At 43.6% G+C, this 22,641-nt stretch overlaps 1 protein-coding gene across 1 annotated transcript in view; it reads left to right on the top strand.

Annotated features, from left to right (window-relative positions):
• LOC124556521 (rho GTPase-activating protein gacV) overlaps nucleotides 1–19,846 on the top strand; it is a 307,419-nt gene extending 287,573 nt beyond the window's left edge. Inside the window, exon 4 of the mRNA XM_047130475.1 lies at nucleotides 19,652–19,846. Within this exon, the coding sequence (XP_046986431.1) occupies nucleotides 19,652–19,724 (73 nt within the window). The 3' untranslated portion in view covers nucleotides 19,725–19,846. The remainder of the gene's footprint in view (nucleotides 1–19,651) is intronic.
• Nucleotides 19,847–22,641: the final 2,795 nt, after the last annotated feature.

A 22,641-nucleotide genomic window follows, 5' to 3' on the forward strand; every position in this document is an offset into this window, starting at 1 on the left:
CTTCTTGATGGAAATACTCCACATCTCACACGTGCGAGTACGGGAAAATTCATAAAATGGGCACTGAGATCAACACATGTACCTTGTGAACAGCCACCTCTTATATGCCAGTACGCAAGAAGAAGCGAACTAGTAAAACTAATTAGTTAACATTGTCTATTGATGGAAGAAACGAAGAGAGAGTGAGACAGTAAAAGACTTGGTATTCGTTTACTCGTTGGGAACGGAAGACATCTTGTATACATACAGCTTGCGGGTGAAATGAAAGCGCGGAAGAAAAAACTTATCGTCCACCGATGGCGTGGTCATTACATACGGAGCACAGGATCCGAATGTGGGAGGGACAGGGAGATTGGGCAGGAAGTCGCCCACGGCGTTAGGGAAACCGTGGAAAACCGAGATGGGCCTGACGAATGCCAGTTCAGTGTCTCAACAACGCGCCACCTCGCTCAGAAAGGAAGAGTTACGTTACACAGCTGTCTACTCTACTACTCAAGTGTCAGTGCTTTTCTGTGGGCGTCTTTCTTTGGGTTTACAGTGTTCAACTTCCTGCAAAAAACAGTAAAAGAAAAGAGTCGGAAACGAAAGTCAGAGATTGTGACAGCAGAAACCAGAATGTTCTTGTGGCATGTTCAATCTCGCGCACCAGTAACGCTGTGCTTACGAAAAGCGGAAATAGCACAGTATCCGCGAGCAACAGAGCGCAAAACTCTGAAAGATGATACTTCGACCATTGCACTCCAGTCGACTGAACACACGTGGGAGAAGATTTTCAATTTTTCCTTTTTTCCATCTGCATCCACACTTCTTGTTTCATTTTTGGAGCGTTTTACATTCTTACGCCGTTTGCTCATATTAATCACAATGTTGAATCATTTCTAGAAGGATAGGGAAAATAATCCAGTCAATCGTGGATGTGTTGACTGAACTACATCGGCATTCTCCTGATCTAATTTTGGACAACCATTTCATAACAGTTTCACAATATCTGGACATAGGTTTGAATCTGGCCACTCCAAGGAAGCCCTTGCATTATATTCATCAAATTTGCGATATTTACACTACTGGCCATTAAAATTGCTACACCAAGAAGAAATGCAGATGATAAACGGGTATTCAATAGACAAATATATTATACTAGAACTCACATGTGATTACATTTTCACGCAATTTGGGTGCATAGATCCTGAGAAATCAGTACGCAGAACAACCACCTCTGGCCGTAATAACGGCCTTGATACGCAAGGGCATTGAGTCAAACAGAGCTTTGATGGCGTGTACAGGTACAGCTCCCATGCAACTTCAACACGGTACCAGAGTTCATCAAGAGTAGTGACTGGCATATTGTGACGAGCCAGTTGCTCGGCCACCATTGACCAGACGTTTTCAGTTGGTGTGAGATCTGGAGGATGTGCTTTCCAGGGCAGCAGTCGAACATTTTCTGTATCCAGAAAGGCCCGTACAAGACCTGCAACATGCGATCGTGCATTATCCTGCTGAAATGTAGGGCTTCGCAGGGATCGAATGAAGGGTAGAGCCACGGGTCGTAACACATCTGAAATGTAACGTCAACTGTTCAAAGTGCCGTCAATGTGAACAAGAGGTGACCGAGACGTGTAACCAATGGCACACCATACCATCACGCCGGCTGATACGCCAGTATGGCGATGACGAATACACGCTTCCAATGTGCGTTCACCGCGATGTCGCCAAACACTGATGCGACCATCATGATGCTGTAAACAGAACGTGGATTCATCCGAAAAAATAACGTTTTGCCATACGTGCACCCAGGTTCGTCGTTGAGTACACCATCGCGGGCGCTCCTACGTCAAAACGCGACAAGAGCATACACACAGACTGCGTCTGGCTGTCACATATGACATTTCATATATTACGACACTTTTCACAGCGCAGTACATGTGATCTATAAGTACTCTGTTGATTCACAGAAGATTTTCTATTGAAGAAGTCACAAAGACACACTATTAAACCTACATACAAATGACAAATAGTAAAAACGATCCTTAATACCAATTCAATGTAATGTTCGAATACAGTGTGAGTGGTGTGCAGCTCGACACAATCATGTCGGTTAAATATCTGGGAGTAACGTTTCTGGGCGAGAGAACGGAAGGTCGGTTGTACGAAATGCGAATAGACGACTTCGGTTTGCTGGGAAAATTCTAGGAAAGTGTTATTCATGTACAAAGAAGACCGCGTACGACCCGTTCTTGACTACTGCTCGAGTGTTTTGGATCCCCACTACGGCCGGTCGAAGTGGCCGAGTGGTTCTAGGCGCTACAGTCTGGAACCGCGCGACCGTTTCGGTCGCAGTTTCGAATCCTGCCTCGGGCATGGATGTGTGTGATGTCCTTAGGTTAGTTAGGTTTAAGTATCCAGAACGATATTTTCACTCTGCAGTGGAGTGTGCGCTGATATGAAACTTCCTGGTAGATTAAAACTGTGTGCCCGACCGAGACTCGAACTCGGGACCTTTGCCTTTCGCGGGCAAGTGCTCTACCATCTGAGCTACCGAAGCACGACTCACGCCCGGTACTCACAGCTTTACTTCTGCCAGTATCTCGTCTCCTACCTTCCAATATTTACAGAAGTTCTAGGTGACTGATGACCTCAGAAGTTAAGTCCCATAGTGCTCAGAGCCATTTGAACCATTTTGATAAACCGCAATCGCGACCTTTATCAAAGTCGGAAACGTGATGGTATGCATTTCTCCTCCTTACACGAGGCATCACAACAACGTTTCACCAGGCAACGCCGGTCAACTGCCGTTTGTGTATGAGAAATCGGTTGGAAACTTTCCTCATGTCAGCACGTTGTAGTTGTCGCCACCGGTGCCAACCTTGTGTAAATGCTATGAAAAGCTAATCATTTGCATATCACAGCATCTTCTTCCTGTCGGTTAAATTTCGCGTCTGTAGCACGTCATCTTCGTGATGTAGCAATTTTAATGGCCAGTAGTGTAATTGCCGCGTAAAATACCAAAGCAGACTGACAAAGACAGGGAAAAGACGAGAAAATAGCCCGTAATCTAGTTAACAGAATCATCCCAGCAGAAGTTGGAAGTGATTTAGGGAAATCGTAATAGATTTAAATCAATAGGATATGAGCTGGGCCGGCCGTTGTGACCGAGCGGTTCTAGGCGCTACGGTCGCAGGCTCCAATCCTGCCTCGGGCATGGATGTGTGTAATGTCCTTAGGTTAGTTAATTTTAAGTAGTTCTAAGTTCTAGGGGACTGATGACCTCAGCAGTTAGGTCCCATAGTGCTCAGAGCCATTTGAACAATTTTTTTTTTATATGAGCTGGATTTGAACCCTGCCCTCCTGACGACTAATCCACTACGTCACATCATTATTTAGTTCATTGGAGACTGTGGGGATGATTATCCGCTTCTTTTACTCACCTATCATCTAATTCATTGCCGACTTTTAAGCCTATAGTATTTCGTTTCTCAAAACAGATATTTGGAGTGATACATTCATGCTATCCCGAGTCGTACGAGAATGTTGTTAGGAAATAGGCCACACTGCAACATAGGCACACGTGGTTTGCAGTCAATTTCTGGATCTGTTATGGTATAATTTACTTTACAGGGCGAAGAGATATTTAAAGTTTAATACTTAGTACATTTTGAGGAGCCAGTTTATTTACGGACAACAAATTGCGATAACTTGACAGCTAAAAAAGAAGTATAGAAGATGTGGATTTTACTGTCAGTAGACTATTAGGTTCTTAGAAAACGTAACTTGTCCGATGTAGCAAATCGGCCGCGCTTTGTTTATAAGACGCCTGAGGGTAGAGACGATGGGGATTTGTTCCTTGATCCTCTCCAACTTGAGGCCAGTATCTTAAAACCGGCATCAACTATGTAGGTCTGAAGCAAAGACGTGAAAATTTCACTTGTGTAACTTCAACACTACTAGGGGGAGAAAGAGAGAGAGGGGGCATAAGAAGTAACAAACACAGGTAAAAGTTTTAATACCTCACCGCCACCGGTTTGGGGATTTCATACATGCTTTCTTTAGAGAGGGTTTTTCCTGCTCATGATACTGTTTAGCAGTCACACAGAGCATGAGTCAACATGAAATATCGTAACTGTTCAATAGGTAACCATATCCACTATCTTTTGTTCTTTTGATACCACCAGAAAACCACATATTTTTTACAAAGAACTGTAGCGCCGTATTTCGTTTCTGTGCATGTTTTCCCTCTACACTTCACTGGATGTAACTTTATGTTCCTTTTCTGATGTTGGCAGTGTTTACACATTTAATTTCCTCGTGTGGTCCCAGATTTTCACCAGTGGTATTTCTGTATCATTATTGAGCCACACAGTATGACCATGACCAGCGCCCTGTGCCATGTAACGGTTTAACCAGTCGCAGAATGCTTCTCTCCTCTCTCCTGTACGATAGCTGATCGCCAGCTCATACTCCAATAACTGTAATTCCTAACGAAAAATCCAGCTCCTGATATGCTTGGCTGTGTTCAAAAACGCTGGAGCTTGGTGGTCAGTACGTTTGATAATCAGTACGCTTACTGGTCAGTGCAGTGTTATTGATGTTCTCTTTCCCAAAATCTGTTCGCAGAATTGCCTCACAGCATACACCATCGCGAACATCTCTAACTCGCTTATGAAATACCGGACCTCCACATCACATACATGTGCTTATTGTCAACATACTTTCCGTATCATACAAAACACAATTTCTGTCATTGTATTGTATTGTATGGAACTGGGGACCTAGAAACGACGGAGAGGCTTCGTCCCCGCCGTAGCCTCAGTGGTACACAACCCCACAACAGGCTACAGCAGTCCACTCACCCCACCGCCGCCCCACACCGAACCAACGAACCCAGGGTTATTGTGCGGTTGCGGTTCGGCCCCCAGTGGACAACCCCCCCCCCCTCTCCCCCAACTCCGCCCACGAGAACAACGCCTCACACAATCACACTAGACGAGTGTAACCTCAATGTTTGCGTAGTAGAGTAATTATGGTGTATGTGTACATGGAGACAGTGTTCACACAGCAATCGCCGAAATAGTGTAACTGAGGCGGAATAAGGGCAACCAGCCCACATTCGCCAAGGCAGATGGAAAACCGCCTTAAAAACCATCCACAGACGGGCCAGCACACCGGACCTCGACACTAATCCACCGGGCGGATTCGGGCCGGGAACCGGCACGCCTTCCCGCCCGGAAAGCAGTGCGTTAGAGTGCTCGGCTAACTGGGTGGGCATTTCTGCAGTACTTGCATCAGTATTTAGATGGAGCTGTTTTGCAAATCAGGGTGAAGTAAGCATGTAATCATGTGAAAAGAAAAGATTATTTCATCTTGTAAAATAACACCTGCTGCTTGTGGTGTCATGTCAATTTCTTTTTAGTGTTTTCAGTAACTCTTATAAAAGACTAAGAAGGTGGTTATAGTTGATTGGCTGCCTTTTCTAAAAACAGTTTTTCAACTGAATAATTTGCTTTTTTTTTTCTTCGGCTGAGTGGATTCCTTCGAGTGAATTTTACAAAACCAGAATTTTGAGAGACACAGACGGAAATTGCGGTCTAGCTGGAGTATCATTCTATACTTTCCTGACACCTCTAACATCCAATTTACATGATCCTGGTGTTACGTCAACTACACAAACCACAGAGAACTGCCTCAGCTCCGATGTAAATATTGCATTCATTTCTGCCAAAAACGGAGAGCTATAGTATTTTCATCTCAATAGAGCCCTGTGATAAATATACTGGTTTCCTGAGGAGGCATAAGTCGTAAGTTTTTGGCAAGGTGCGCGTAGTTCAACTTGGTCGACGCCAACATTAAAACCTCGTATCATTGACCAGATAATTCCTAAAAATTGTTTCAAAATATCTTGGAAGGGTTCAGGAGTTGCCCTCTCTGTTTCCATGCAGCTAAAGAAAAACAAACCATTACATCTTTCATCGGCACTATAGCCGGCAGATTTACATACTCCTGTTATGGTACCGCTTTCATCAGTCATTCATCAGACTTGAGTTTTTGATTCGTGGTACTTCCACATAATGCGATGCTTGCAAGTAAGTGAGCGCTTGTCATCGCATATTCTGAAACGGTCTGAAGCTTCATTTTTCTTGGTTAATATCAGAATACCATCGAATGCGTCTGAATAATTCTCTCCACCTCCTGCATTTAAATTCTGTGAGCACCTATCGTTAAAACCACAACAGTATCTGTTTCATCTACATGTAGTAAAGTCACTTGCATCGTCGTCTGCTCCCATGGTGCGCAGGAAAAGACTACTTTTTCAGCATTAGCTTCTCTTACATCAAATGTTCTCCTAGCTTCTCGAAATCATTGCCGTACCTCTCTCTGCGCCACATACGGAATTATTCAGTCATCTCACATCTAATAAGGCTCATGACAGCACAGCACTCAACCACGTACAATCTCATCCTATGTATTAGCTGCTATCTAAATTATTTTCTTGTTGTCCACAATCGTTACCAGACTTTATTTTTCCGTTTTCCGTCCATTAATTCCGAATGCTATAATCACAACACCTCCTCACACCAGGATAACTTTCAGAGGCTAGTCTAACTCCGTGATCCTGTTGTGTTTATCATTTGATATTGCTGTGGCTCCAGAACCTGTTTTGACATATCTAACATTTTTCATTCAATTTACATGTCATTTGATTAAACAACACCTCAGTGTACATTTTATTTGTATGTCACCCATGACCAGTTCTTTGACCATGGACAGTCAATATTTTAAGCTCATCCACATTTCAAAGCACTTTGTCTCCCACATTCCTCTTTTAATCTCGATTTATGTCTCATGCTCCTTTTGTGTTTCATAGTTTCTCTTTATTCACACCGTGCTGCAGTTTTATATTTATGTCAAACTCTTTCTGATTATGTTTAGGAATGGCATTCATTCTATGTGACTGCTGTGACAGAATGTCTCAACTATCACAGCGCTCTTCTATTTTCCTTCCGTTTGTTCGGTAGTAAGGTTACTTCCTTTTCTTCACTGCCTGGATTCCTCAGGCTGAATTTTCAGTAGTGTTTATCTTGACTTCCAGGTGGCTTGTATTTGTATTATATTTTATTGCACTGGGGACCTAGAAACGACGGAGAGGCTTTGTCCCCGCCGTAGCCTTAGTGGTTCACAATCCCACAACAGGCTACAGCAGTCCACTCAGCCCACCGCCGCCCCACACTGAATCCAGCGTTATTGTGCAGTTCGGCCCCCAGTGGACCCTTCCTCCCCCCCTCCGCCCACCCTGGGGGAACGTCTCACACCAGACGAGTGTAACCCCAATGTTTGCGTGGTAGAGTAATTATGGTGTACACTCACGTGGAGAAAGTGTTTGCGCAGCTACCGCCGACACAGTGTAACTGAGGCGGAATAACGGGAACCAGCCTGCATTCGCAGAGGCAGATGGAAAACCACCTTAAAAACCATCCACAGACTGGCCAACACACCGGACCTCGACACTAATCCGCCGGGCGGATTCGTGCCGCGGAGCGGCTTGCCTTCCTACCCGGTGCAAGTGACTGCAACGTCCATTCTGTTCTAATTCAATCATGTTCAGTGATTGTTAAGTCTCCATGAATGCTTGATCGTTCAGTCAGCAACCCTCTATGGATGTGAACAGAAAGTATAAATGCATCGCAGTCCACTGTGTGGAGTCCTGCTTTCTATCTCTCAGATAATTCGCCAGAATCGCTGGGTTTGCTGCACATGTGGCCTGAAATGCTCCAGATGTCTGCCACGGGTATTTGTAACTCGAGAGAGCAATCTGTAAAGTCATGCCATAGAATGGCCAGAAATGTATCTCGTGGCTTCTCATACGCTACTGATTTTACGCAGGACACTGTTAGCTAAGCTGATTCCTTTTGGTCTTGCCTCTGTCGAATATAAAGCAAACTTGTCCTCCTCCAAAATTCCTTATCACATAAGTACGTTTCCAGATTTTGCATGCATAATTTTGGATTTTCGCTTTTACAGCGTTCAAATGTAGGCAGTAAACGATCAGTGTACGAAATTTGTTGAGGAAACTGTGCTTATTCGTCGAGAGGCAGTTCACGCCCACCACAGTGTTATTTCTTAACATCTAAATTTACTTCTAAAGTTTCTCCTCCTCACTCTTTTGGACTGTATTTACTCTTGTGGGCGTAAATTTTACTCATTGCAGTACATTTTGAAATTGCGGCTCACTCTGTGCTCATAACTTTCCAGTACTCAAATCTGATTCTTCATGACACTGATTCTCTGGTCGTCTAGGGTCTGCTTCCTTTTCATCTTTCTAAAATATGCACTGTTTTTGTATCCAGTTCAGTATGATCACGATTCATCGTCACTGTTTATTCTGATAGATCTTGCTCTATCTTCCTAACGCGTCAGTTCATGGTTTATTTTTCCTTTTTCCATGCGTTGAACGAATTCATTGTTTATCAACCCGTTTCCCGATATCCTCACTTTTATTCTATTCACTACATACTGATCACATTTTATGGAAGTTACTTGATGAGCTTGGTGTAGATTTACGACATCTTTTTGAAAACTGAATCAAATGTACCCCACAATAATTCATTTATCTCCACTCCACAAAATCTGTAGTATTCAAGCTCAATCACAGAAAAATTCAGATTATGTTAATTTTAATTTATTTATAGATTTAAACAGATGGTATGGAGCATAAAGTGTTTTCTCTTTGTCAGGAGAAACCCTATATTAGGAGAAATTTATTTTAATGCCGGGCTACACGAGAATTAGTTTCAGGTAGAACAAATCCATTTTAACTTAATTTCTAGGTGCAAGCATTTTTTTACAATTATTAGTATTATTTAATGTAATGTTGTGCAAAGAATTCTGATCAGGACTGAAACATTACCAGTTAATGAGGTGCATTTATGTTTATATAGCCACCTAAATGAAAAATGATTGCAGTATTTACAAAAAATTCCTCTCAAAGTGCTTTTCCTGAGTACTGAACTCTCGAGCATGACACATAATAATATTACAAAGTTTGGTCACAAAGACACAAAAAGACGCCCACTGTGCTACAGCAGTAGACATATACACTGACCAGCCCGACCACAGACCTACTATCGAAGTAAACCTGTCCAGAGCGATAGCAGCGTCACCTGGCGAGGAATGACTGCTAGTCAGACACATGCTCGGTGCACGTAATATCAGTGAGCGTGCTGTGTTTGGAATAGAGGAATTTCGCGAGCTATCTGAGTTTGACCGAGGGCAGACTGTGATGATCGGCGGCTCGGCATTTCAGAAACTACATGACTTATCGGGTGTTCGAGGAGTGCTATAGTGAGTACCTTCAACACGTGGCGGAACCAAGATGAAACCACGTCCGGAGGTCATGTGGCTGGGCGGCCACCCCTCGTTACAGATGTCGGACTTCGTGGGCTGGGCAGACTGGTAAAGGAGCACAGGTGGGGAACTGTGGTGGAGTTAATACACTACCGGCCATTAAAATTGCTACACCACGGAGATCACGTGCTACAAAAAATGGTTCAAATGGCTCTGAGCACTATGCGACTTAACTTCTGAGGTCATCGGTCACCTAGAATTTACAACTAATTAAACCTAACTAACCTAAGGACATCACACACAACCATGCCCGAGGCAGGATTCGAACCTGCGACTGTAGCGGTCACGTGGTTCCAGACTGTAGTTCCTAGAACCGCACGGCCACTCCGGCCGACCCAGCTCGGAGACCATGGCTGCGGTTACCCTTGACGCTGCATCACAGACAAACCTAGGTGCACGAATAGCAAAACGTCATTTTTTCGGATGAATCCACGTTCTGTTTACAGCATCATGATGGTCGCATCAGTGTTTGGCGACATCGCGGTGAACGCACATTGGAAGCGTGTGTTCGTCATCGCCATACTGGCGTATCAGCCGGCGTGATGGTATGGTGTGCCATTGGCTACACGTATCGGTCACCTCTTATTCGCATTGACGGCACTTTGAACAGTGGACGTTACATTTCAGGTGTGTTACGACCCGTGGCTCTACCCTTCATTCGATCCCTGCGAAACCCTACATTTCAGCAGGATAATGCTCGACCGCATGTTGCACGTCCTGCGTGGGCCTTTCTGGATACAGAAAGTGTTCGACTGATGTCCTGGCCAGCACATTCTCCAGATCTCTCACCAATTGAAAACGTCTGGTCAATGGTGGCCGAGCAACTGGCTCGTCACAATACGCCAGTCACTACTCTTGATGAACTCTGGTACCGTGTTGAAGTTGCATGGGAGCTGTACCTCTACACGCCATCAAAGCTCTGTTTGACTCAATGCCCTTGCGTATCAAGGCCGTTATTACGGCCAGAAGTGGCTGTTCTGCGTACTGATTTCTCAGGATCTATGCACCCAAATTGCGTGAAAATGTAATCACATGTGAGTTCTAGTATAATATGTTTGTCCAATGAATACCCGTTTATCATCTGCATTTCTTCTTGGTGTAGCAATTTTAATGGCCAGATGTGTATCAGACTTCAGTGCTGGGCGGAGTACAAGCGTGTCTGAACAGACAAGCGCCAAACACTATAGTCGGCCAGGGTGACCGATCTGTTCTAGGCGCTAAAGTCTGGAACCACGCAACTGCTACGGTCGCAGGTTCGAATCCTGCCTCGGGTATGGATGTGTGTGATACCTTAGGTTAGTTAGATTTAAGTAGTTCTAAGTTTTAGGGGACTGATGACCTCAGAAGTTAAGTCCCATAGTGCTCAGAGTCATTTGAACCATTTTGAACCAAACACTCCTAACGATGGGCCTCTGCAGCCGACGACCCTTACATGTGCCAATGTTAACACCACGACATCGGCAACTGCAACAGAAATGGGCAGGTGACCATCGGCACTGGATGTTGGCGCAGAGAGAGAGCGTTACATAATCTGATGAATCCAATACCTCCTTCATCATGAATATGGGAGGGCGCGAATCCGTCGTCTTCCCGGGAAACATCTTCTTACACCTGTACTTCAGGACGTAGACAAGCTGGCGGCGGCTCTATTACGTTCTGGGGAACTAAAATGGTTCAAATAGCTCTAAGCACTATGGGACTTAACATCTGAGGTCATTATTCCCCTAGACTTAGAACTACTTAAAGCTAACTAACCTAAGGACATCACACACATCTATGCCCGAGGCAGGATTGGAACCTGCGACCGTAGCAGCAGCACGGTTCCGCACTGATGCCCCTAGAACCGCTCGCCCACAGCGGCCGGCTCTGGGGAACATTGAAGTGTGCATCCATGGGGCCAGTGGAGCTCGTGCAAGGCACTATGACGGCCACGGAGTATCAGACACTGGTTTGCAGACCACGTACACTCATTCATGACGCTCATATCTCCCAACGGCAGTGGTATTTTTCATCAAGATAATGCGCCATGTCACAAGGCCAGGGGTGTGATGGAGTGGTTCGAGGAACACAGTGGCGAGTTCCAATCGATGTTCTGCCCCCCCCCCCACCCCCCCAAACTCGCCAGATCTGAACCGGATCGAGCATATCTGGGATGTGGTTGAGCGTGGCGCCAGAGCTCATCGCCTCATGTGCCGAATTTAAGGGAATTACGTGACTTGTGTGTACAGATGTGATGCCAATTCCCTCCAGCGACCTACCAAGGCCTCGTCGCTCCCATGCCACGGCTTCTCGCCCCTGTTATCCGTATCAAAGGTGCACATATCGGCTATTACGAGGGTGAGTCAAATGAAAACCTTAAATATTTTTTTAAATATTGTTTATTGTGCAGAAGTGGTACAAAGCTGTATCACTTTTCAACATAATCTCCCCCACGCCCAATGCAAGTCCTCCAGCGCTTACAAAGTGCACATATCGGCTATTACGAGGGTGAGTCAAATGAAAACCTTAAATATTTTTTAAATATTGTTTATTGTGTAGAAGTGGTACAAAGCTGTATCACTTTTCAACATAATCTCCCCCACGCTCCTTGCAAGTCCTCCAGCGCTTACAAAGTGCATAAATTCATTTAGAAAAAAAAATCATTTGGTAGTCCGCGCAACCACTCATGCACCGCGTGGCGTACCTTTGCATTAGAACGGAACTTCTTTCCTCCCATTGCGTCTTTGAGTGGTCCAGACATATGGAAATCACTTGGGGCAAGGTCTGGTGAGTATAGTGAATGAGGAAGACACTCAAAATGCAGCTCTGTGATTGTTGCAACTGTTGTACAGGCAGTGTGGGGCCTTGCATTGTGATGTTGCAAAAGGACACCAGCTGACAGCAATCCACGTCGCTTTGATTTGATTGCAGGCCGCAGATGATTTTTAGGAGATCTGTGTATGATGCACTGGTGACAGTGGTCCCTCTAGGCATGTAATGTTCCAAAATGACGCCTTCGTCCCAAAAGAGATTCAGCATAACCTTCCCTGCTGATAGTCTGTTCGAAACTTCTTTGGTTTTGGTGATGAGGAATGGCGCCATTCCTTGCTCGCTCTCTTCGTTTCCGGTTGGTGGAAGTTAACCGAGGTTTCGTCCCCGGTAACGATTCTTGCAAGGAAGCCATCACCTTATTGTTCAAAGCGCCGAAGAAGTTCTTCACAAGCACCAATACGTCGTTCTCTCATTTCACGAGTCAGCTGCCGTGGCACCCATCTTGCAGACACTTTGTGCAACTGGAGCACATCATGCACAATGTGGTGTGCCGACCCATGACTAATCTGTAAACATGCTGCAATGTCATTCAGTGTCACTCGGCGGTTTTCCTTCACTGTGGCTCCAACTACTGCAGTATTCTGTGGGGTCACAACTCGTTGTGCCTGACCTGGACGAGGAGCATCTTCCACTGAAGTCACACCATTTGCGAATTTCCTACTCCATTCGTAGACTTGCTGCTGTGACAAACATGCATCACCGTACTGAACCTTCATTCGTCGATGAATTTCAATAGGTTTCACTACTTCACTACGCAAAAATCGAATAAGAGAACGCTGACTGCCCTGGTGCAAGTCGCAAGTGGGGCGGCCATCTTTATACTGATACTGCGATGGTATGTGTGAATCTGCTCTATGCTGCCACCTACAGGTCATTCTGTACGCTGTTTGCAGCACGCTTACCAACTTACAGAATAATGGCGCGAAATTTCGATTCGTTATCACGAATTTAAGGTTATCATTTGACTCACACTCGTAGGTAGATGGTCATAATAATCTGTCTGATCAGTGTATGTGGCTGTCGGTCTGATCATGGCACAGTGAACGGTAATACCACGGGGGTGTTATTGGTGACTGCTTCTACATCTACACTTACATCTGCATCTGCACCTACACTCTACAAGTAACTGTGAAGTGCATGTCAGGGGTACTTCCCTTTGCAACACGAGTTAGGGTTCCTTCCTGTATGGATACTGGGGAAAGTAACTGCTTAAATGCCTCTGTTCGCGGTGTAATCAGACTTATCCTGCCTTCGTGGCCCCTAAGGCAGCGGTAGGTAGAGGGCTGTAATATATTTCTAGATTCTACACTTGATATCGTTTCTTCAAATTAGGTGTTGGAGGGATGTCCGTCTTCGTAGGTGATTGGTCAGTGTGGCTGATTGCCATGTATAGGAACCGAGTTCGATTTCCAGTGCTGACAGGGATTTTTCCTTGGTAAGAGGACTGGAAAGGAGTGCACTTAGCCTCGTGAGGCCAACTAAGGAGCCAACTGACCGAGTAGTAGCGGTTACAAGGTGAAGATATCCTACAAAGACCGGGAGAGCGGTGTGTTGACCGCATGCCCGTCCATACCGCATCCAATGACGCCATTGTCAGAGGATGACACGGCGGTCGGCCGTTCCCGATTGGCCCATAGAAGACCAAAACGGGGAGCTTTATGTTTAATATCCGCGGGATAGTTTGGCTATTCCAGGCCTCTGCCAGTTCGATTTTCTAATCATCTCATATGACAAACGAGCAATTTGTATCTCGCATGACCAATGTTTTTGAATCTACACTGGTTTGCATGAAGAAGGTCGCTCTGTTCGAGTTACTCCATTATGCTTTAGCCCTAAAATTCTACAAGACACGGATGTCAGAGATGCTGAACAGCAGTTTTGTGTGCTAGCCAACTTGTATATTGGTGAACATGTGGGTCCTTGCAAATAATAGACACAGCTTTGTCTTCGAGATCTACGGTATATGATGGTTGAAAGAGAGTCTAAACCAGCCGCAAATTATGCATCAAATCTGATAGGGATTCTATGAGCCCCTTAACTTTGTTCAGTTTTAGTGATTTCAACTGTTTCTGAACGCCAGTGGCAATTGTTACATTAGTCGTGGTGGCCGTTACAGGATACCGCTCCCAAGCTGTTTCAATTACTATTCATCGCTATCATCTTACTAATGGTCGGTCAGATTATGTAGTATGATGCGACAGATATTCCTCAGGAATAGACCGGCATGACACATGTAAACTCGCACAGCGGCTAGAGTCCTATCAAAACAGTAACAATAATTTAATCACAAGAACTCGTATTCCAAGAGTTACCATATTTCATAAAGTCTTTTCCCACTACCAGCTGAACCAGAAAGTTTAGTTCAGCTGTGATTAATTTTTAACATTTTTATGCAGCGACAGCAACTGATATTGTTTATGTAAGAATATACAGCCTACAGTTGCAGGTTAATAATAACCTGCACCTGTAGGCTGTATATTCTTATATATCAGCTGTGATTTGTACAGAAACTGTTCCATTTACCAGACTGAGTCTTCTCTGTTCCATCAGCTGTGCCGCCAGCTACCCAGGGTCTCGTGATTCATGACATTGTTCATCCGAAGTTCTGGCCTGCGGGACCCATATCCGCGCTTCGCGGGTCATTTTATTGTTTAGTCATTGTTCCAGGCTATGGTAACAGGGGTCGGATGTTGCACAGCCTTAGACTGTGTAGAACCTCGAACGAAAATAGCTCGAATTAGTATCTTTGTTGAATTTGAGTAATGATTTCTTAAATTCGCGATGGAAAGTCGCCTTTTTTAACTCCTTCTAAGAGAATCTCTTCTGCTAAACCTTCATGGATAGGGTACTGCAGTGCATGCTTATGTTCATAGAATTTCACAAGACCATACACAGAGGCGCAATACTGACGTTACGGTATGTGTTAAAATACATAAAATATACACAGTGAACAAAAAATTCTACACTTGGAGGTCGGCATGCGATTCATCATCTAGATTCAAGACAAAACTTCATCTAGCAAAATCAGACCGGGTCCATTTTAAAGATACATGTATGAAAACGTGGAGCTGGCTACACTGTTACATCGTGTAGCGCATCGGAGTGTACAGAGGAGAGAGTATCACCCCGCCCTACCATACTATCTGACGTACCTCACTGAGTAGACTGTTGGGGCATCAAACCCGCATCCACCATGGGGCTATGGTTCGAATCCTCTTCAGCTTCCTTTTTTTTATTATTATTATTTAGGCGTTCGTTCCCTAGTTCACATTGTTTATGAGCAGGACATCGTATTGTCACATGATAATAGCCTATCAAATGACAGAGGGATCCATTAAACTGCATGCATGTGTCTAGTAGCTGCACAGTGCACAACTGTAACTGGTCCTTTCAAGTTCATGTAGGGCGGCTTCCCGATGGAGTACACTAGCGATGAGTACGTCGATATGCTTTTGGTTCTGGGTACATATGATAACCGAGCTGCTGCTGCTGCTCGCGCATATGCATCACGTTACTCTCAAAGGCGCCATCTTGAAAGAATGTTTTCCGTGGTCTGGGATAACGCCTTCGCGAAACCGGTAGCCTTCGTCAACAAGTAATGGACAGAGGTCGTATGAGTACAATCGTACTCCACAAGCAGAGGACGCGATTCTTGAAAGCGTTCACCAATCACCTCGTCGAAGTATCGGTGATATTACAAGGTAGTTCCAGGTGTCTCAAAGACTGATTGATGAAGTGTCGTACGATTAAGAACTGCATCCATATCGTTACGCGTTAACGCAACACCAGCGGTCAGAAGGCCGTATTCGACTAGTACAGTTCTGTGACTGGCTCTTGCACCGAGTGGAAGATTACATATTATAAATAACGTGATAAGGACTGACGAATTCTTCACTCGTTAAGGTATTTTCAGCTTCCAAAATAGCCATTTTTGGCCCGAATACAACCCAGAAGTCACCCGTGAGCGTGGCTTTCAGGCATGCTTTGACATAAACCTGTGAGCTGGAATCGTGGGATGAGTGCTTTTGGGCCCTTACCGATCACCGGACAAGTTGAATGCTCGCCTGTACCGTACGTTTCTTTGCACTACTTTGCCTGACGCGTTAGAGAACGTTCGACTTGGTGTTCGGCGACAGCTATGTTTTTAGCATGATGGTGCACCACCACACTTTGCAAATGAATGTGAATAACTTTTTAGATGAAACGTTTCCAGGGAAATTGACTGGTCGTGGAGGTCCAATGTTCTAGCCTCAGCGTTCCCCAGACTTTAATCCATTAGATTTTTATTTATTAGGACACTTAAGTGAACAAATTTAGCAGACCACCCATGCGTGTACAAGAGCTAGTAGCATGCTCGCTTTGGCAGTGATGGATGCAGGTATGTCTAGCAAAACCGGTGATTGGCGAAGTGTTTGCAAATGCAAGGTGGTCGCTTTCAACATCTCTCTAAAATGAAAGTTGCTAGTTCATGTGCGAGCTGATTCTGTGAAGACAACCCTAAACATCAAACTTACAGAACTAAATTATTGTGTCTAGTATATTGTGCCATGTAGTGTAACCAACCTATTGTGTTTTTTGTACGTCATTGGATGAAGACGATGTTACTGCATTCATTATTACTTTCTGCTGGCTTTGTATTATGGACGAAATTAAGTGGTCGTTAACGTCTGTACGAACTTCATGTTATACAATGAAGCGGCAAATAAGCTGGTATGGGCATGCGTATTCAAATACAGAGACATGCAAACAGGTAGAATACGATGCTGCGGTCAGCAACGCCTATATTGGACAAAAAGTGTTTCGTGCAGTTCTTAGGTCGGTTATTGCTACTACAATGGCAGGTTATCAAGACTTAAGTGAGTTTGAACCTGGTGTTATAGTCGGCGCACGAGCGATGGGACACAGCACCTCCGAGGTAGCGATGAAGTGGGGATTTTCCCGTACGACTACGTCACGAGTGTACCGTGAATATCACGGATCCGACATTGCTGCGCCAGGAAAAAAGATCCTGCAAGAACGGGACCAACGACGACTGAAGACAATCGTTCAACGTAACAGAAGTGCAACCCTTCCGCAAATTGCTGTAGATTTCAGTCCTGGGCCATCAACAAGTGTCAGCGAGCGAACCATTCAACGAAACATCATCGATATGGGCTTTCGGAGCCCACTCGTGTACTCTTGATGACTGTACGACACAAAGCTTTACGCCTCGCCTGGGCCCGTCAGCACCGACATTGGACTGTTGATGACTGGAAACATTTTGCCTGGTCGGACGAGATTCGGTTCAGATTGTATCGAGCGGACGGACGCGTACGAGTGTGGAGGCAACCTCGTGAACCCATGGATCCTGCATGTCAGCAAGGCACTGTTCAAGCTGGTGGAGGCTCTGTAATGGTTCTAATGGTGTGGGGCGTGTGCAGTTGGAGTGATATGGGACCCATGGTACAGATAGATAGTACTCTGACACATGACACATACGTAAGCATCCTGTCTGATCACTGCGTTCATTAATGTCCATTGTCCATTCCGACGGACATGGGCAATTCCAGCGGGACAATGCGACACCCTACACGTCCAGAATTGCTGCAGAGTGGCTCCAGGAACACTCTTATAAGTTTAAATACTTCCGCTGGTCACCAAACTCCTCAGACATGAACATTATTGAGCATATCTGGGAAGAGATCTCCACCACCTCGTACTTTTACAGATTTATAGACAGCCCTGCAGGATTCATGACGTCAGTTCCCTCCAGTACTAATTTTGATATTAGTCGAATCCATGCCACGTCGTGTTACGGCACTTCTGCGTGCTCGCGGGAGCTCTACACGATATTAGGCAAGTGTACCAGTTTCTTTGGCTCTTGAGTGTATCTTAATGTGTAAATAAAGATAACAGTAACAGAAAGAAATACACAAGATACAATACAATACAAACACATTGTGTTAGTGAATACTGGGTATAATTTGATGCTTTAACTAAAAAAAAAAACAGTGTGGCGCGAACGCGACACATATATAGGAAAGTTTCATATCCGTTCCCCAACCGAGTGGTGTAACGCAGTGGTTAGTTGATTGGATTCACATTCGGGAGGATGACGGTTGAAATCGCGTCCGGCCATCCTGATTCAGGATTTCTGTGATTTCCCTACATCGCTTAAGGTAAATGCCGGGATGATTCCTTCGATTGGGCACTGCCGATTTCCTTCTCCATCCTTCCCTAATCCGAAGTTGTGCCCCGTCTCCAATGATCTCGTTGTCGACGGGGCGTTAAACACTTATCTCCTTTTTCTCCTTCGTTTCCCTACGGCATTGCCACGTCTCACTCAGCTAATGGAACAGCTCCAGAGCAGCGCAAAGTTCATGCTACATATTCTTGGCCACGCTGGGCGCAGTTACAGCGTTGCCGGAGCCTTGTTTTTTAAATCGCATTTCTATTAAATCTATTTGCGGGACTAGGTTTTACTATAACACTTTTGTCTTGAATTGGGGTGAGGTATCACATGCCGAAAGCTAAGTGAGGCATTTTTTCTTCACCCCATATTATAGGCGCTTACCTTCACGCATTGCCTGTGCGTAAAACATGCCTACAAAAATAAAGAAACACATGATCCACTAGACCACAGGTATGTGCTGCTTTCTAAACGTCACACTTGAAGAGAAAGATTTTATGTAAATCAAGTAGAGCCATTCTTCTAAGAAGCACATGAAAGACAATTATTTAGAGGAGTCTTTTTGTATAGAAAATATTCACCATAAATTAAATAATGGGCGCATAATACAGAACTAATTCTCAATTAATCAACTGGACAGTTTTAGGCAAAGCCTAACTTGAAAGATATCTTTGAACATAATCATTTAATCCTGTTACGGTGATCTGAGTAGGATGGGTGATTAAATGTGCATCGCCACTATGGCAGACAGCTCATCTCTCTATCGAAATTCCACAGTATAAGGATTCAGATAAACAGAAATAAAAACAGATATTTTCCGATCCTCCTTGCAGACGAGCAAAAAACCCGAGCAGAGACCGCTATGAAGTTCTCCGTTATATTCGTAGCCATAAATTCACAGAACCCTGCCTTTAGCCATGCTTTGCTGTTCGTAATTTAGTTTTTTATCAATATCCGATTATTAGTATTACTGACACATGGCAAGGTAGTACTCCGCTCCAATTGATGCTTCAATGCGCCTTAAAACTAACATTTCTACTCGAGTTAGCCTCTATTTTCATTTCCCTATTTACAAATTTTCCGAAACTGGTTATTAATACCCACTGTACGCTTTTCAACGTCTGTCTCTGCGCTGTAGGTATCAACGATGCTTCTGCCTTTAACGCTATATCTCTGCTTCACACTAAGCTTGCTGAAATTCATTGCTCCTTTTGAAATTTTTACTGTTTCATAGAATATAACAGAAATACTAGAACGCAAATATTTTGTCAACAGGTGCTGCTTAACCAAAGGCCGAGGGTACCAACCAGTTCACAAAAGCTCAAAGATTCTTTGCACCATATTATAAACTGGACAACGTGATTATTGTGCCTCATCTCTCACAATAACGTACATCGTATAATTACGTTCTTGTAGATAATTTGAATGTATAATACAAATGCATAAATCAAAACATTCCCTTTTAATTAACATTGAATGTGAATATATTTATAAAAAATAAAGTATTCTTTATAAAAATCGTAACGTTGTTTTAATTGAACGTTTAACCTAATTAAAGATAATCATAAAAATTTAAGGCGATGTTTTTACCCTTGACGTTTGCTTTATTTTAAAACACAAAATGAGTGTTTTTCCCCTTCTCTTCATTGTATTCCATATTCCAAAGCATATTCATACCTCCAGGATAACTGGTCCTGCTTTCAAAAACGTACCTTTGTTTATTCTTTTAAATTCGTAGAATGCAATAAGATAGAATATCACCACAGACTTTCCAATTTCAATTACCAGACATCTTGTTTTTCTGCGTAGTTGCACGTCTAGGAGAGTGTGATTGTTTGCAAGATCTACCAAACTGCTACTAGCAAGCTCTGCAACAAGCTGTGTTAACCTGCAATCAGCAAAGACGATAATTATCTGCAAAATTTTTGAATTTAGTTGGATCGAATTTGCACTCTGTGGTCTCGAGGATGTGGGTACCCTGTTTCGCGAAGTACCCTGGCAGCCCATACTAATGTTCCTCTGGCAGTAAACTTGCTGTCGTCAATGTCCTGTACCTTGGAACACAGTGAAATACTCGCCAGCTAGAAGTTATTCAATCCTGTATGACAATTATTATTTCCCAGTAGCAAGCAGACTGAAAGGTGTTACGAAATTGTATCACAAGTATCTTTCATTTTTTATAGCAAAAGGTAAATTACACAAAATTTAGGGAGCCAAAGAAAGAACTGTGGAGAAGCCAAAAATCGTCGTAACTGCGTTCTAACTTACCGCAGAACGATTGTCAAAGCGAACTGCTCCTTTTTGTCACTGTAGGTTATGCGGCCCTCAGTTTCTGCAGTGCTCCTTCATAGCGCCATTGGTGATGAACTTAAATTCGGCCGAATCTTTCAGTGACTCGTCTAGTAAGCACAGAATCAGTGACAACGTCAGATTCAGCATTTGTATCATACAATGTATAGCTGTAATTAGACAGTATCTGTTATGAAAATTGCAGTCCCATGAGAGAAGCACCATAAATGAATGAAATTTTTTCATTTTAATTAAAATTACATAAAGAAATGATTGAAAGTGCAGAGCAATAAAAAACTACTGCATTTACAAGTTGAACATTTCGTGAAGCCAACACACTCTGCAATAATAGAATGTATACAATAAAAGAGTGTATACGTATCATGTCAAATTAAACGAGCTTTGCATGTATATTTGAGAAACGACATTCCTCATAGCCAGGGGAGAAACTATACTCTTCGTATAGACAACATTCCTGGCAACAAGTGAACTACTACTGGCATATTGGAATATATCTTCAGTAATGCATTGAAGGGAATATATTACTCCGAGCTCAATAACTTTCCTGCCTAATGGTCGCTGTGGTCACTGTTTAGAAACAGAAGATTCGTAACATCTATGGACGCCCGTCATAACTTCTGACACCTAGGTCACTATACCAGATATCGCGCGACATGGCGTTATATAACGTGGCGTGAGAGATTGTATCCATTTTCATAGCGTCTTGTACGTACTTATCAGTCACTGTAGTCCAGATCAAAGCGAAGTTCGATTTTTCTACATTAATGAACCCATTTCAGCCTGATGTGCCCGTAGATATCGCGTGCAAAGGCATATGTTTACGTATTTTTTAGCGCAGGAGATGTTAAGTTGGAGAATAATAGTACGATAGATGATTATAAGACTTACGAAGTTCTGCCAACACTTGTAAGCTCCATAATTCGTCACACACGCAACATGCACGCACTCCCACGCACGCACAAGTCGCTGCACTAGCGTTACGTCCGTTACGAGTTGCAGTCATACAACACGACAAACTACTTATTTTTCAGGAGAAAACCTTTTCCGTTATGGGCTGTAAAATTTTCTGTTTATTTGCTATTGACCAATTTCGACTTTAAGTCATTATCAAGCAACACACACACATTACCTTTTTGCAACAATTGTGACATAAATTAACTCGTCAGTCCGTTTGTGGACTGCAGACACATACCTCAAACAATCACAAAAATTAATTACACAAATTTATTTTTTCTAGGTGATAAAAACATATTGTCTATCTCCTTATTTGTTCATCCAAGATCGATCTATTGCATTACCCGTAGATATTTAGACTATGTGACAGGGTCCAGATACTTTCGAGCTCTTTCTCTTTGTTCTGACCATTGTCTTAAATTTATTCGCATTTAAAGAGAACAGTTATTCATTAGAACAAGTGGAAATACTGTCAAAGGCGTTGTGCACTTCCTTGCGATCATCAAATGATGATATTTTCCTACAGACAACAGTATCATCAGCGAATGATCTGAGAATGCTGCTCACCCTATCTGAGGAAGTCAGTGGGCTCATTATGTTATCCTGGTACACACGCGATATTACTTACGTTTCTGCTGGACAGTCGACAAGCAGAATAACGCATTGAGATCTATTAAGCAAAAATTCTGCAAGCTATTCACGTATTTCTTAAGACAATACACGTGACCGTATATTCGCTATCAGTTGACAATGTGGTGCAGTATCGAGCGTCTAATTAGAAGAAATCTACCTATTTACCTGTATATCGATTACAAGTGAACCGAGCTGTATTTCATTCCTCATACCTATGCTGAATCTTTGAGAACAAATGTTCACCTGTAAGTCTGCGAATCCGTTATTTCACTCTTTATTTAAACAGAAGTTTCGACGTTCTTTCCAGTTAAGAAGATATTAGGAGCTAATACACTGGTCTCGATGGGTGTTCAATGTAAAATTGAGTG

This window comes from Schistocerca americana, chromosome X (genome assembly GCF_021461395.2).
Source record: "Schistocerca americana isolate TAMUIC-IGC-003095 chromosome X, iqSchAmer2.1, whole genome shotgun sequence".
In the NCBI taxonomy this organism is placed as follows: Eukaryota; Metazoa; Arthropoda; class Insecta; order Orthoptera; family Acrididae; genus Schistocerca; species Schistocerca americana.